The 16,088-nt window shown below is 45.4% G+C and overlaps 1 protein-coding gene across 6 annotated transcripts in view; it reads left to right on the forward strand.

The window, feature by feature from the left end:
* Positions 1-10,529, forward strand: part of LOC144828423 (alanine aminotransferase 2) — a 690,396-nt gene extending 679,867 nt beyond the window's left edge. For all 6 annotated transcript variants that reach the window (XM_078686552.1, XM_078686556.1, XM_078686555.1 and 3 more), the window contains one exon: positions 10,039-10,529. In XM_078686552.1, coding sequence (XP_078542678.1) covers positions 10,039-10,129 — 91 coding nt within the window. In that variant the 3' untranslated portion in view covers positions 10,130-10,529. The remainder of the gene's footprint in view (positions 1-10,038) is intronic.
* The last annotated feature ends 5,559 nt before the right edge of the window (positions 10,530-16,088 follow it).

Genomic DNA, 16,088 nt, shown 5'->3' on the forward strand with positions numbered 1-16,088 from the left:
AAGCCCTTTCATCTGCCTCCATCGGTTGCCACAGGGATAACGGATGCCTCCACTCTAGGGTTGGGTGCTCATCTGGGGGATCTGGGGATCAAGGGTCTTTGGTCTCCAGAGGAAAGGTTGCTTCACATCAGCCTTCTGGAATTGAGGGCGATTCGTTTGGCACTCAAGGCCTTCCTCCATTCCCTTCGCGGTCAGTCGGTTCAGGTCCTGACGGACAACACGACCGCGATGTGGTATGACAACAAGCAGAGAGGAGTGGGGTTGCATCTTCTCTACAGAGAAGCTCTGCGTCTCTGGTCCTGGGTTCAGGACCACCAGATTTGTCTGATGGCAAATCATCTGGCCGGAGTTCTGGACGTTCGTGCAGACAGTCTCAGTCGGCAGTTCTCAGCCGACCACGAGTGGAGGCTTCATCCAGAGGTGGTTCGTCAGGTCTTTCGGATGTGGGGAACCCCTCGGGTGGACCTGTTCGCCACTCACGAGAACGCTCACTGCCCGTCATTCTACAGTCTCCACTATCCGTTGCAGGGAGCTTTGGGGGACGCGTTTCAGTTGAGTTGGGGCTCACAACTCCTTTACACGTTTCCTCCCATACCCTTGATCCCTTGGGCTCTGAGGAAGATTCGCCAAGACCGGGCCCAAGTTATATTGGTCACCCTAGATTGGCCAAGAATGGTGTGGTACACAGATCTCCTCCACCTATCCTCCTGCCCGCCGCTCTGTCTCACTCTCAGGGCAGATCTCCTCTCTCAGATGGAGAGGCAGGTTCTACACCCCCAACTCCAGACCTTACACCTTCATGCCTGGAGATTGAACGGGGCAATCTGAATTATTTTTCTCTCCCACCTGATGTGGTGGATGTAATTCTTTCGGCCAGGCGTCTTTCCACCAAGTCAATCTATTCCTATAGGTGGTCCAAATTTGTTTCCTGGTGTGCAGAGAAATCTATTGACCCCTTGAGAGCTCGTTTGTCCGACATACTTCAGTTTGCTCTTTCTTTGGCCCAGCAGGGTTTTGCTGTGGCGACTGTAAAAGGTTATTTATCGGCCTTGTCGGCATTCCTGTTTGCCGGACCAGCCGTCTTTATTTAAGTCACCTATTGTATTACGTTTTATAAAAGGTCTTACCAACAAATTCCCTCCAACTCCATTTATTGTGCCTCAATGGGACTTGAATCTTATCTTAACCTACTTGATGGGTTCACCCTTTGAACCCTTACACAAGTGTCCCATGAGACTTCTGTCTTTTAATACTGTTTTTCTTGTAGTAATTACCTCGGCAAGGAGGGTAAGTGAGCTTCAAGCTCTTAGGTCGAAACCCCCATTCCTGGCCATTCATGCTGAGAGAATGGTACTTAGGACCAGGACTGCTTTTCTGCCTAAGGTGGTAACTCCCATCCATCTGGGGCAGTCCATTACCCTCCCTACCTTTTATCCTCCCCCTCACCCTTCCAAAGAGGAGGAGCGGCTTCCCCGCTTAGACCCTAAGAGGGCGGTGAGTTTCTATCTCGATAGGACTAAAGACTATCGTGTGGATGATCAGCTTTTTGTTGGATTTGCTGGCTGTAAGGAGGGAAAAGCAGTGCACAAGCGCACGCTGTCGAGATGGATTATCCTGTGTATAAAGATCTTATACACCCTGGCTGATAAGGAACCTCCAGAGGGTATTAGAGCTCACTCTACTAGAGCTAAGTCTTCTACATCTGCTTTGGCTAGGGGTGTGCCTGTAGAGGATATTTGTAGGGCAGCGACTTGGGCTTCCCTCCACACTTTCGCAAAGCATTACTGCTTGGAATCCGAGATGAGGAGGGACGGCCACTTTGCGCACTCTGTCCTCCAGGATTTCTTGGTATAGCAGAGTGGACACCCTCCTCCGGGAGTGGAGACTGCTGTGGGACTCTATTCACAAGGTGAGGAATCCACTGGCAGATGTATCTATCAGAAGAACAAGTTACTTACCTTCGGTAACTCTTTTTCTGGTAGATACAGTATCTGCCTGTGGATTCCTCACTGACCCACTCGCCTCCCCGTTGTCCACTCTTCTGTACCAGCTAAGTGTATATTTGAAAGAATTTTTTAATGGATGTGTTTATATGTTCATGCATATTGCATTGGTTTCACACTGTGTGTGATGATTTGAATACTGTGTACTATGTGTATTATTACTGTTTATGTCGGTCCGTCCGTGTGCCTCGGGGGCATGGAAAAAAGGGCGAAACTGACGTCATCACGCCGACGAGGCCCTATTATGGACCATCGCACTACAGCGCTTACGCAAACCTTTGTTGCTCTTATCTGCTATTTTAATATTTTAATACTTCATTTTCTAGTCGGGCTGCCACTTTTGGCCACAGGCGCTATTGCAGCTTGTTATTTGGGGGTATTAGACAGGAACTTACTTGCACAATAATCATTGTAAAAGCACCCGCATTTTGCGGGATTTAGCCAGACTTCGGGGGCAATTGGAAACTGACCGCGGCGTCCCGCCCGCCATCTTGGGTGGGGGTTACTTGGATCGGCCCGTTTTCAGGCGCCACCTTTTCGCGGGTCTAGAGGATTATCCTCACAGGACTCCCGCGCACAGGACTGTGTATTTAAGGCACCATCTCCTGCCCTAAGGTAGACCATCGCACTACAGCGCTTACGCGAACCTTTGTTGCTGTTATCTGCTATTTTAATATTTTAATACTTCATTTTCTAGTCGCGCTGCCACTTTTGGCCACAGGCGCTATTGCAGCTTGTTATTTGGGGGTATTAGACAGGAACTTACTTGCACAATAATCATTGTAAAAGCACCCGCATTTTGCGGGATTTAGCCAGACTTCGGGGGCAATTGGAAACTGACTGCGGCGTCCCGCCCGCCATCTTGGGTGGGGGTTACTTGGATCGGCCCGTTTTCAGGCGCCACCTTTTCGCCGGTCTATAGGATTATCCTCACAGGACTCCCGCGTGGCCTATTACAGCAGTATATTAGAGGATGGGTGTGCAAGCGCGCAGCGTAGGCGCGCAGCGGGCGCGGCCGGGATGCGGAGGTGCGCCTGAGGTAAGCCCGTTTGCGCCCGTTCGCGTCCCGGCCGCGTATAGCGCTAGCCAGGCTGCTCGCCTTGTGTATTCCAGAGATGAGCTTTGCTCGTTAAGCGGCACGTCTAACTCGGCCAAGCATTCGGATACAACCTTATCTCCTGCGAGGACCATTTCTTGTGGCTTATTGAATGTTCGCTCTCTCTGCAAACATCATGCTGAGATTGCCCTTCTCATAGAGACATCAAAGTTGGATGTACTCTTTTTGACTGAAACCTGGACTAGAGCGGACAGTGGGGTAGAGCTTGGTTGGGCATGTCCCCCGGGCTATTTGATTAAACATAATCCGCGTGCGACTGGGAGAGGTGGTGGAGTTGGATTTATTTTTAGGAAAACCCTCGCATTTTCGCAGTTGGAAATCAAAGGGGTTAGTGGTTTTGAACTGCTAGGGTTTTCCTTAAAAGGCCAGAGTGGTGTGTTGGCTGCTGGGCTACTTTGTTATAGACCGCCCAGTAGTGCCATGCCCCCCTCTCAGGAATTGATAGACCTTATATACGATTTGTCTAATTCACATGCTAGGTTCTTCATATTGGGTGATTTTAATCTCTGGCCAAATGGTCCACATGACCTCGCTTATCGTGAACTCTGCCAGGCGTGCAGTAATGTACAGCTTATGCAACTGGTGCTCTCTTCTACCCATGAAAAAGGTCATACCCTGGATCTGGTCTTTGCTGATGACTCGCTGGTCTCGATTAAGGAGATAGCGGGCCAATGCTGGACGGACCATGCGCTGATTTACTTTTCTATCCTTTTGCCAGTGGGCTCACTGAATAATAGCGGCACTGGCGAACCTAAGTTCAGTCGGCAATGGTCACGGATCCTGAAGTGTTCTAGTTTGCCTACGCTTCTTCCTGGGGCCTTTATCTTGGGGGAAAGTGCGGAGGATAGTTATTCCACTCTTTGTTAGCAGATTCTGGAGTCTTTAGACAAGGTTGCTCCTTTACGTAAGGTTAAAGCTAAACCATTGCGGGCTACTCCTTGGTTCTCCAGTGATCTCTTACAGCAAAAGCTTTGCTGTAAACAGGCAGAGAGAGCCTGGAGAAGGCACTACTTGGAACCTGATAAACTGCTTTACAAACAGTCTCTGCAGGAATATAAAAGGCAGATCAGGAATGCCAAGGCAAAGTATCTGGAGGACACTCTGGCTAAGGCAGCGAATAAGTCCCAAGCCCTGTTTAGAATAGTCAACATCCTGTCCAACCCTATCTGCGCCTCGAACACTATCCCGGCATCTCAGGAGCTATGTGATTCCTTGGCCTCTGTTTTTGAGGAAAAAATCAGGAATATTCTGACGGGACTTTCGACCCCCAGTTCGATTTCTTCTTCACCTCATTCTTCATCGGACCTGGTTCAGGTTTTGACCCCTGATGCTGTCAGGGAGAGGACAAAGGAGCCTCAGCTGTCTTGTCTTCCTCTACCTTCCTTGGAGGATTTTTGCCTGCCAGCCAACAGTGTTTCTTCCGGTTCACCTCTTGACCCTTTACCACACAAGTTCTGGAAGGTGTTCCAGGCGGAGCTGTTCCCCCGGCTTCATTCCATCTGCTGCCAGTCTCTTGCCACAGCCACGGTTCCTGACAGTTGGAAGCTTGCAGTGGTTTCACCTCTGCTAAAAAAAGCTACCTTGGACCCCTTGTGCCCGGCGAACTATCGGCCTATTTCGCTTCTACCGTTCTCTGTAAAAATCCTAGAGAAATTGGTCACAAGAGTCCTGTCTAGCTTCCTTGAAACCAATGCCTGTCTGGACGTGGCCCAATTTGGGTTTAGGCCGGCCCATGGCACTGAGTCCGCATTGGTCGCCGTTTTGGACACCCTTCGTTCGCGTGTCGACATGGGTAGAGCAGCATTTTTGGTGCTGCTCGACATGTCGGCCGCGTTCGACACGGTTGACCATGCGGTACTGATACATAGGGTGCGGGAAGCGGGGGTGTCTGGCCAAGCCTTGGACTGGTTAATTTCCTTTCTTGATAACAGACAACAAGCCGTGGCTTTACCACCCTTTCGGTCAGCTGTCAGAAAGGTGAACCAGGGTGTGCCCCAGGGCTCGGCAATAAGTCCAATCCTATTCAACCTATATCTTCGTCCTTTGATTTGTTTAATTAAGTCATTCGGCATATCAGTCATCAATTATGCCGATGACACACAACTTATTTTTTCTTTCGAAGGCGAGGATGCGGTTTCTAAGGATACTTTCCACCGGTGTATGACCTCTACTGCGGACTGGTTGCGACAGAACTCACTCCAGTTCAATGGTGCTAAAACTGAGGTTCTTCACTGTTCTTTGGATCGGCTGCCTCGTCCTCCACCAGAAGAGTTCTGGCCCACTTCTATTCCTGGTATTGTGACGGCCGCCGACGCTGCACGCAATCATGGGGTCCTGTTTGGCCATAGTCTTCAGTTAGATGCATTTGTCAACAAAACCACTGCGACATGCATGCTACTGCTCTGGACTTTACGAAAAATTCTTTCCGTTTCTCCCCCCGTCAGCTAGGATTGAAGCAGTGCGTAGTATCATTCTCAGTAGGTTAGACTACTGTAACGCACTGCTTCTAGGGTCTCCTAACATCTTGATCCTGAAGCTGCAGCGGGTTCAGAACATGGCGGCTAAGCTGGCCCTCTCCCGCCCACGCTCTGCCTCTTCATCTCTTGCACTTTTTGATCTTCATTGGTTGCCGGTGCAGCAACGGATCTGTTTTAAAGCGTCCTGCCTTGTTTTTAGAGCTTTGCACGGTCAAGGGCCACTGATGTTGCAGGATCTATTTTCTTGGTACTCCACTGCCAGAGCTCTTAGGTCTTCGTCGGCCTTCCTGGCGACTGTTCCAAGGTTTAAAAGGGTGAGGATGGGTGGCCGCTCGTTCAGCTTTGCGGCTGCCAAACTTTGGAATTCCTTACCGCTATCGTTAAGGAGTAGGCAAAATTTGTTGTCCTTTAAAAAGGACCTTAAAAGTCATCTTTTCCCAAGGGGGGAGTAGGGTGGATACATACTGGTAGTGTTGTTTTGGGTCATAGCGCCAGGATACCCTTTGGGTGACAGCCGCGCTTAATAAGTATGCCAATACATACATGGATCCAGTGACGTCAGCGGGGTCGCAAGCGGAGTCGTACCCTCTGTGACGTCATCCATGACCTCGCCGGCGTGGAGAGCTGCAAAAGTTTCCGATTGGCTGCTGCGCAGGGGATATTTACAAGGTGAGGAATCCACAGGCAGATACTGTATCTACCAGAAAAAGCGTTACAGAAGGTAAGTAACTTGTTCTTTTGGTCCGTTAAGAAATGCAATACTTCCTTTCAATATGTACAAAGGCATTAAAGCAGTCGCAAAATGTGATATTTTTTTTTCAGTAGAAATCACAATTTGCGATTCCCTAAATAGGATATCGCAAATATATATTTCCTATTTGCGATTGCCATTGCACATGTAGAAAGCATTTCCAAAATGCAAAATGGACATTTAGGAAATGCTGTTACCATTGAATCCAAGTCGATGACAAATGTGCAAATTAGGAAAAGGCGCACAAAACTGCAGTTTTAGTAGTGCCATAGAGTGCACACTTGCCCCTATGGCAAATGTCCACCACTTTTTTTGGGGTGCATTGAGGAGGGCCTTAAGCCCATAGGCACCCTTGGTTTTGCATTTCCAAATTTGCGATCTCCGACTAGGAAATCGCATATTTGGAAATGCAAACCCATTCCTTTCCGTGGGATTTAGGGCCCATAGAAACAGATAGTTTAGCGTTTCCTAAAAGCGATTTCCTAACAGCGATTCTGACTCTGTAGGAATCGCTATTAGGAAATCGCAATATTTGTACATTCCGTTTTGCATTTCCTAAATAGCGATTTCTTAGGATTAACTATTTAGGAAATGCAAAATGGAAGTTTCATACATATTGCCTTTAGTTTCTATAATAAAGATTTTGGGCACTCCTACATCTTATCAGTTTACATTCATGTTTGATCATAAGCATTGGTAATTATGTGTGTTTCATCGGAGTCCATGCTTTTATTGTACATTGATTTCTTCTAATCCGCCCATCTTTCTTTCACCATAATTTTCTATTACCCTCTATTCATCTTCTCTTTGCTCCTTCTTTCATAAGTCTACTGGTCTTTCATTTTCTTACCTTTTTTTCTTTTCATCTTTTTTTGGTCCTCTTTATCTCATTTCTGACTTCCCTTTACATCAAAATACCCCTCTTCTTTTTTTCCTTTCCTCTGTTCTTTTCCTACTGTTGTCCCTTTCTCAATCTCTTTCCACAGTTCCCTGTACTTTTTTACCTTCATTCCTTTGTTGCTTCTTCATACTTTACTATTATCCTATCCTTCTTTACTTACTTTTCAGTTTTCTACATTTATAGATCTCACCTAGGCATGTCTCTTTAAGACATGCTGTATCTAAAATGTGAACTTCGACCACCTCCCATCTTTTTCACTGGTTTCTGTTACTGCCCTTCATAAATGCCTGCTTTTGTTTGGTGAATATCTTTATTAGTTCCTCCTTTTGGTCCTTTGTGACCTTCCTGTTGCAGGCGCTCTTACTCTTATTGTTATTTATGATACTCTGTGACATTCTTCTTTTTTTTTTGTGGCTTGCCGCTGCTCATTTTCATTTCTGCAACAACTCGCTTTGCGCTTATCTTGTTTAGTATTTACAGATTTTTTTTGTGTTTTGTGGCTTTTGCTGCTCTTTTCATGTCTGTTTTTTTGTCTGCATACTACCTTGCCCATGGATACTTTTTTAAAATGTATTTATTTATTTTTCAACTTTTATCGTATAACGATACAAGACATACAGTGCATCACATGGGAGTATGCAGTAATAATCACAGTTTCATGTAACTTTTCCCCCAAAAGAATTCCCCCGCTCTTTCCCCCCTTCTCTCCCCCCAAACTTTATCCCTCTAGGTACCTCGCAAGTGAACTTCCGAGAGATGAGCGAAATCAACCAAAACGTCAATCGAGGAGTCCATAACACATAGTCCGTAATCGTATTTCTCCAGATATCGAATGTCCCCGGAACATATGCCTTTAGTTACTTCAGGATGCTAGGATCCCTCTAGCCCACTCCTACCCCATTCACCATAGGTTCTTCCCAATCCATCAACTCCACCCTTTCGCCCAACGGCCACACTCCATTCACGCCACAGACGCGGCCTCGGCTCCAGTGGCGCCTGTGTCATCCTTGCCCATGGATACTTGCTAGCTCATACTAATGAGGTTTAATACCTACTGTGTGAGCATCATTGACTGTTTTCTTGGCCTGTAATCCCTATTTGTGTAAATGCCACAGAAGCTCGCTTTGACTGTTATTTCAGACGTTCCTAGCATACCTGTGGTTCATCCTTTACACAGACTGCATTGCTAATCGATCATTGCGAGAACATGATGCAATCCGCATGCGTGTCACAAACCCAGTACGTACCACAGCCCCCATGATTCCATGGAGTGGATAGGATGCCTAATTGGCTCTTGTGACTTCCTTTATTAGCAGCACTCACTGTGGCGTCCATTGTCCTCTGACCTGGCGTGGGAAGCAGTACATTTTGCACTGACTCTGCTCCTGTTTTGCATGTGGAAACTTGTTTAAGAGTGAATCTAACCAAAGGATGGTGTGTGCTTATCTTTGTTATGTACTGTGTGCCCGTTGTTACCAGTGTTTTCACTTTTGCACCGGCTTTGTGTTGACAATCTAAGTTCCCATAATACACTCCATCTTAGTTATGAAAGACTTGGAACAGTATCTTCTGCTACCCTAATTAAGTTAATTCATACACAAGTCCTTTCATAGTCATCTGCAAACTATATAACTTGCATTTTAGGATTGCCACCAAATGTAATTACTTCTTGTTGAAATCACATTCGGCCTTCAATTTTTTGGGTCACAGTGCTCCCTTCTGGGAAATTTTACATCCAGGTCAGAGGTAATTTGCTTAATCAACACTTGTACTGTAACCTTTGTGTTGGAACTGGATAATAACTCTGTCAGCAATGCCTGCCAAAATGAGTCTTCCGTTGACAGGCGCTCAGGAGCCGAACTCCTGCACTGGCAAACCTGTGTGTGCACCACCCGCCAAATTATGAATTTTTTAGTCACTAGTGGGTGGTTGTTTCGCGTTCCCACCCCGGTGCCTTAGAAATAGGCACCGCAAAGGGATGCATGGACTGATGCGGTACGTGCCGTGCAGATACTGGGGTGCATGCACACAGGGGGGCACAGCATGTGCCACCTGCATACACCCCTTGGCCCAGAGGCAACAGGGGTCTCCTTTGCTTCCTGTCCGCCACGGTTTTCATGGAGGAGGAACCGCCATGAAAACTGTGTTGGAGAGGAAACTTATAATATGCTTGACGGGACAGCAGTGGTCCCGCAAAGCATATTGTGGCTTCAAGACCACCGCGCCACTGCCAGGGATCTCTGATCCCTGGCAGTCGCTCAATTGCGGTCTGACTGCCTAACTTGTAATGGGGCGGTCAGACCGCCAGTGGGGTGGTGGCTGGACCGCCACCCCACAGGGAATCTGGCAGTCGTGGACCTCCAAACTCACAATCTGGCCCTTCGGGGTTATTACTCAGTGAAGGTTTTTATGATTGAGAACTAGGATTACAGGTAAGTAACTTTTCCTTTTTCCACCCTTTCCTATGCTTTCATCATTCAATATGTTTTTCCTGTATTTCTTTCACTCCACCCCTTACGTTCTCTTATTCTTCATGTTACCTTCTCTTATCCACCGCCTTTTACATATTTGGAGCATGTTTGATGTTTGCTTACTCCAGAAGAGTAATTTTCATTGTGTTTATTTGTACAGTGGTCTTATTTTTCCCTTCCCTTCCTTTCCACTTTCTTTTTTTCTGTTGCCTTTTCTTCGTCTAGTGCTTTCTCTAGTGCTTAATGTCTTTGTCCCATCTCTGGGTGTACTGGAGTAAATGTGTTTCTTAGTCTTTCCCATGTTCTCTCTCCCACCAGGATGACCATCCTCCCTCCCAAGGAGAAGCTGAAAACCCTCCTGGAGAAGCTAAAGGACTTCCATGCCAAATTCACCCAGGAATATTCCTAAGGGAGCCCATCTCCCAGCGCTGGGACTTGATTCAGAGCTTGACAGGATTAGGAAATCAACCAAATCAATGCATGAGCAGCAGGTGGCACACAGTGCAGGGCCAGTCTGCACACTGGGCGGGGCTTAGCTTGTTTAAGGAGAGATGCTGAAGATGACAACAGAACAAACCAATGGGAACTCACTGGCCATTGAAAATGGCATCAGCCATGGTTTTCCCTAAAGCTGCTTTCCTCATCTGACTAGTTTGTTGGTGTGCTGTCTATGGGTATCTTGGTCATTTGAAGCCTTAACTTCTACGTGCCTGTGATGCCTTTCTACGTGGGCATCTATAGTTCAGTTGTGACCCCGTCACCTGGTACTGTGCCAATGTCGGAAACAATAAAAAACCCATAGGTTGTCACTATGTTATGTCCAGAACATGGCTTCTGTGATGTGCAAAGTGACCTGCAGCATTTTTCTCTTGACCCCACCTAACGCATGTGCACTTTGCCTGTGTGCCTGAAACCTTTCGTGGTGCATCGACTGAACACTCAGTACTCACTTATGTGCATCTTCATTGGTGGTGATTGGTGGTGCACTTGCATCATCTAGTTGGTGCATTCCCAAGAAGCAACACCTGATTATGATTTTGTTCCTCATTCTAGTCACTTGTGACCGGTCAGTGGTGGAACTTACTAAACGCACAATGCTCCTACATTGTTCACTAGCCAGAGAACTCCGATGGCGCTCAGCCTGTTTCCTTTAGAGCGGGCATCTCTGGGAGCCCATTACTCCTGCAGCTCCCCTTTGAGACCTTCACCAGTGTGGCTGTATCATCTGAATGATGCATCTCAGATGATCCCCTTCTGTTTCTGGGTTCTCTCTCCTAGGCAGTGTTCACCTACCATCTCAGTGGTCTATCACTTGGAAGGTTATAACTCACTTATGGTTCTTGCCCTTCTTTGGAGACCTTCAGCAATGCACCAATACTCTTTTGTTTGTAGTTTTCCAGGGCCCACAAAGGATTCTTATATTTTCTTCTCCTCCATCTCTATGATGGCTATGTGAGTAGTGAAACTACTAATGTAATATAGATGATGCATGTGTTTGCCACAGGGATTATATCTACTGAGATGGCAAAATGAAAACCTGCTGTCTGCTGTTATTCTGTTATTAATCTCCCATATTGTCAGGTTCCAAGGCACAGGACCAACCCAGGGGTTAAGATGATGAATTTGTATTGTGATATTGTAATTCTGAGTGGTTTAGAGGAACCTGGACCTCAGTGCCATCAAAGCTGGGAATTCAGCAGTCGTGTGAGGATGCACATTGTCACTTTATTAGCGGTGGGTGATGGCTATCAAGCGCTGCTGCTTTATGGGATATGTTTCATGGACTATCTCAAAGAGTTGTTCTCTTGCTGAGTTTTCAGTGATTATCCTTCACAGCTGCAAACTCCTCACCAGCCATGTCAGAGAAATGATGTCAACTGTGTACTACTTGCTGGAAGGGCACTGCTAAGCTCCTTCCTACAAGTTCGTTTTTGGTTGGTTAGTTTAGGGCATGTCTCAGGAATCCAAGAAACACTGTGACTATTGATTGCCTCACATAGAAATATAGTGGTAAATGCCTCATTTTATGAGTTGATGGGTGGACGTCTCAGTTGTTTTTGCCAGTCTAGTATCCTTGTCCTGCCACCAATATTTGGATCTACACGGAGCTCCCTGAGGACCACTCTAGGAAAGGGCCCAGGCTCTCCGGCACTCTCAACATCACTGCTTTCTCTGCATACGTAGGCGTCCATGTTGTCACACATAGGTGGCTGATATATGAACAATATAGGTAATTAAAATATTTCAATAACCCATAGTCACTCAACAGTGACAATAGAGCTGTATTTACATGGTATTGAGTCATGGTATTGAGTCATGGCACTCAATGGTCAATAGCGGGAGCAAACCTTCCCATGATATCAACTTGTCAAAGACTTCCAGACTCGCAGATGCCTTAAGGGAGGTGGATTGAAACACTAGGTGGCTCAGAGGTCTGTGCTCTGAACTATATTTTCACCTTCGCAGTTGTAATTATTTTAGCATGGACCATCTGAACCAACGCTCTTGCGGGTCATTATTCACCAATACTTAGACATGCCACACTCATTGCATAAATTATCTGTCTTGTTAGTGTTCATCCCTGTTGACCCTGAGAGAAACTCGTGAGTGTTAGCCACCATTTAAGCACACGTTCTGAAATGCCAACTAGGAATTATACAAGCAATCACTGGCTATTTGTAAATCCACAGTCTATGACAGCATTCAACGCCCCTCCACACCAATCCACTGACCTGCCAACATCCACCTCTGCTAAGCATGCTTAATGCCAACCATCCTTGGTCCCTTTCCTGAGAGGATACTATAAACCCACATCGGCTCTCTTCGATTCCCGCATCGTGTATTCCTGCATCATCTACTCAAGCATCACCTATTTAAGCATCACCTATTCCCTCTTCCTTTCACAGATGCTAACTTCAATTTCTGACTAGAGATGTAAACAAACCCCTTCACAGTCAGAGTGCAAATTCAACACCTGTCCTCAATGACCTGTATGAACCAACCTGAATGAATTAAGCTATCTTCTGTAAACGACTGAGATGCTAGCATTGATACTACTTAATCTGCCAATACAACCATCTACTGACATGCTTGGACGGAGCTCTTTCAATCTACTGAGACAGTGGTACCCTTCAAAGCCAATCAGGTGTGATGTCACTGGGGGTTCCCACTTACCCTCCCAAGACCGGAGTATTAATCTTTAATAACTTATTGAAATCCCTTTAAAGGTCCCTCTCGTCCTTCCTCGAATGCCTCCATTTTCTACATCCTAGTGTGAAGCCAAGGTTCAAAACCTTGAATTTCTTTTCAACTCCATCCATCCTTTTAAACTCCCAAATAATCACTGGTGCCTTAGTCAGTCTCAGATGGCCAGCCAAGAAACCCAATATCTATCATGGGACATGCCATTATCTATCGGCCTGGACCTCTGTGCCATGATGTTGTCCGTCTCAGATGGCCATCCAAGAGAGCCATAATATATCCCTCCATCCTTGAGCATGCCATTATCCATTATCCTGGACCATGCGGGATCTCTGTGCCATGATGCTGCTGCTGCTGTTGGCTTGGGTTTGGGTGGCAAACTTGGATTCAGGTCAGCCCTAACATTTGGGACTGACATCAATTTGAAGAAAAGTCAATTATTTCCAAATCTCTTGTTTCAAGCATGCTGTTCTCTCTCCTCCTTTGAATTAAAGACTTTTAATGAGCAGTAGATCAACCCCTTGGATTGGGTCCACGAGGTAGCACTTGCCATGAGCCCGCTCTCCCTCTGCAACACCAGGGTTTGTACTGCCATTTTCAACCTCAGTCTCCACTCATTTCTATTTGTGAAGAGCAAGCAATGTGATGCTTTGGGCTGAAGTCTTCCATCCAAAGCTTAAGTCCTATTCTGAACTGTTCTGAATGATTATAGCACATGCTACAGCCAGCAAATATCAAACTGTCCATGTATTTACAGCTACGATACACGAGGATCATCACTTGTCTCAATTTGATTGTACAATGTCCTGTGCATTATATTATAGATCACAGTAACATTTTTAGAAATGAAAGTAAATAAAGATATATATTAAATAAGAATCATACAAACATGGTGCACTTTTTCTACTTTATTCTGGCATTGTTAGAAAAATGTTTGCTTGTTTCTTTAATTATCTAACTATTTCACTATCTACAGAATTGCATATGAGTGAAAGTTTTTGCATATCCTGTACCTCAGCCCAGTGTGAAGTTGTACTGTCTGCGAACGTGTAAGCACAATCAGGTTCCTCGGAAATAAGCCTATAACTTCACAGTTGAATGCATTTGTTTACATTTGTTTTTGTTTTGATTTTCATTTTGATTAGCTAACAGTTTAAATGTGAATCAATCTGTTCTTGACCCCAATACGTTTCTTACTCATTTATTTAATTTATATCACCAATGGCCTTTTTTATAGCTTGCCTGCATCTAATGTCTGTGTTGTTTTTCCTAGCTAATTTTTCATATTCACTATAATATTATCTGAGAATAAGTGAGCAAGAGTGACTGAGCGGAAGGCTCTGCAGTGTTTTCACGATCCCTGAGGGGGTCAGAGTTGTCATATTCAGTGGTTGCCAGAAACCATTCGCTCCCTGGTAGGTTAGAGCGGCTTACGGTGGAAGTCTGAGCTAGCTGGTCCATAGATCACCATCTCATGCAGGTGTGTCCTGACTCAGTCTTGACCCAAGCCCCAACGTTTATTTTGTTCAAACAATCCTATGGATTAGTAGGAACTACACAACATGGTGCTGCCAATGATGGTTGGGGTCTTATTTAAAGGCCAATCTGAGTAGTTCAGCCGTGCTTTCTCAGAGACCCCCTACTCACATTTAAATAGGAGACATCCATAGTGGGAAAGAAAATAAATCCACCTCAGCTGAGTAAGTATACCCTATGTATTGGTTGTAGGTTAATCAAGCTTGGAAGATTAGAAGTTTCTGCATTAGGCAAAGCAAATTTCCATAGGATTTATGTCATTTAAATAAACTTTTCTCCTCACATAATGTCCATAAAAAGAGAAGCAGCTGAGGACGTTGAAGAGCAGGTAGTGGCCCTAAATATTTCAGAAAATTGCAGACAGGCAGTTACTATAAAATTATTACAAAATTGCCTCCTGGCAATGGGTGGAGATGTTACCTTTGTGGTTGAGAACAAAAACAAGGGAACCCTACTCACGTGGAACCAGTGTACTATAATTGTTAACAAAAACAATGGCTCCTGTGGACTAGTGGCAACGTAATTTTGATAAAATGATGCTCAATGGCAATACAACGGGTTATTATGATGTCAAAAGGAGAGAAAGCCCAACACACTCTAAATTTGTAATTCAACCATTCTTTATTTCATTTTTGAAACAAAAATAAACACAGGATATTTAAATAATAGTTGAACAGTAGTGAGTGGTGTCTCAGCGAAAAATTGGAACCTTAAAACAGTGGTGACATATGTACAAGGTTTCCTATGTATCTTAAAAACGACCATTGGAAAATGTATAGTGTATGAACCACACTTTATACAATGATAGGTGCTGGTTTTTATTGATGCGCTTTTGTAAACAGTCGACGGCGTTTCGACCCTTTGTGCAATGTAGGGTCTCTTCAGGACCTAGGAATATAGGGGCACCTACAAAAAGATGGAGGGATAGCATCAGTGTGCGCTCGTAACGAAGCAGATATGTTTGTAAATGGAGGGAGCTGTTTATGTAATACCTGAAGCATCTCTATGTGCAGCCATGTGTGAAGGGTGTGTCACCGGGAGTATAGTGAAGGACTCAATACTCACATGGGGTCCAGCAGGGCGCTGTACATGTCAGAAAATGATTGTGTGTTATCAGGCCCATACATTAGGGATACAACACAACACTACACTACTCTGAGATGGTACAAAGAAATGAGAAATGTACCCCATGTAAGGGTTAGAGGTAGGCTGGCAACGTTCTGAATAGCACAACAGGGAAGTTTCCCATGGTCTCATGTGAGTATTGATTCCTTCACTATACTCACGGTGACACACCCTTCCCATATTGATGATGTCTATGTAAACATGCCACAGATCAAGTCATCTACCAGTTCTACAAAACCTGCTGAGCTGTTTAGAATAGACCAGACAACGTCATTGACGATTTCTCATTGCATCCAAGTGAACCTGCCAACATTGCTCTCCCTTTCAAGCTACGAGTGTATGCTTTCGATCTTTGGCTAAAAAATACTTACTTTGTTGGTCCCTGCATACATCTCTGGATCACAATCAGATTACTTTTCCTGGTACTTTGGATTGGTAGAATGGCTGTCTTTTTCCTAATGAACACTTTCTCCGAGAACGCTCTGCAGTACCACTCGTGAACTTGG

Source organism: Lissotriton helveticus, chromosome 4_1 (assembly GCF_964261635.1).
Source record: "Lissotriton helveticus chromosome 4_1, aLisHel1.1, whole genome shotgun sequence".
Lineage (NCBI taxonomy): Eukaryota > Metazoa > Chordata > Amphibia > Caudata > Salamandridae > Lissotriton > Lissotriton helveticus.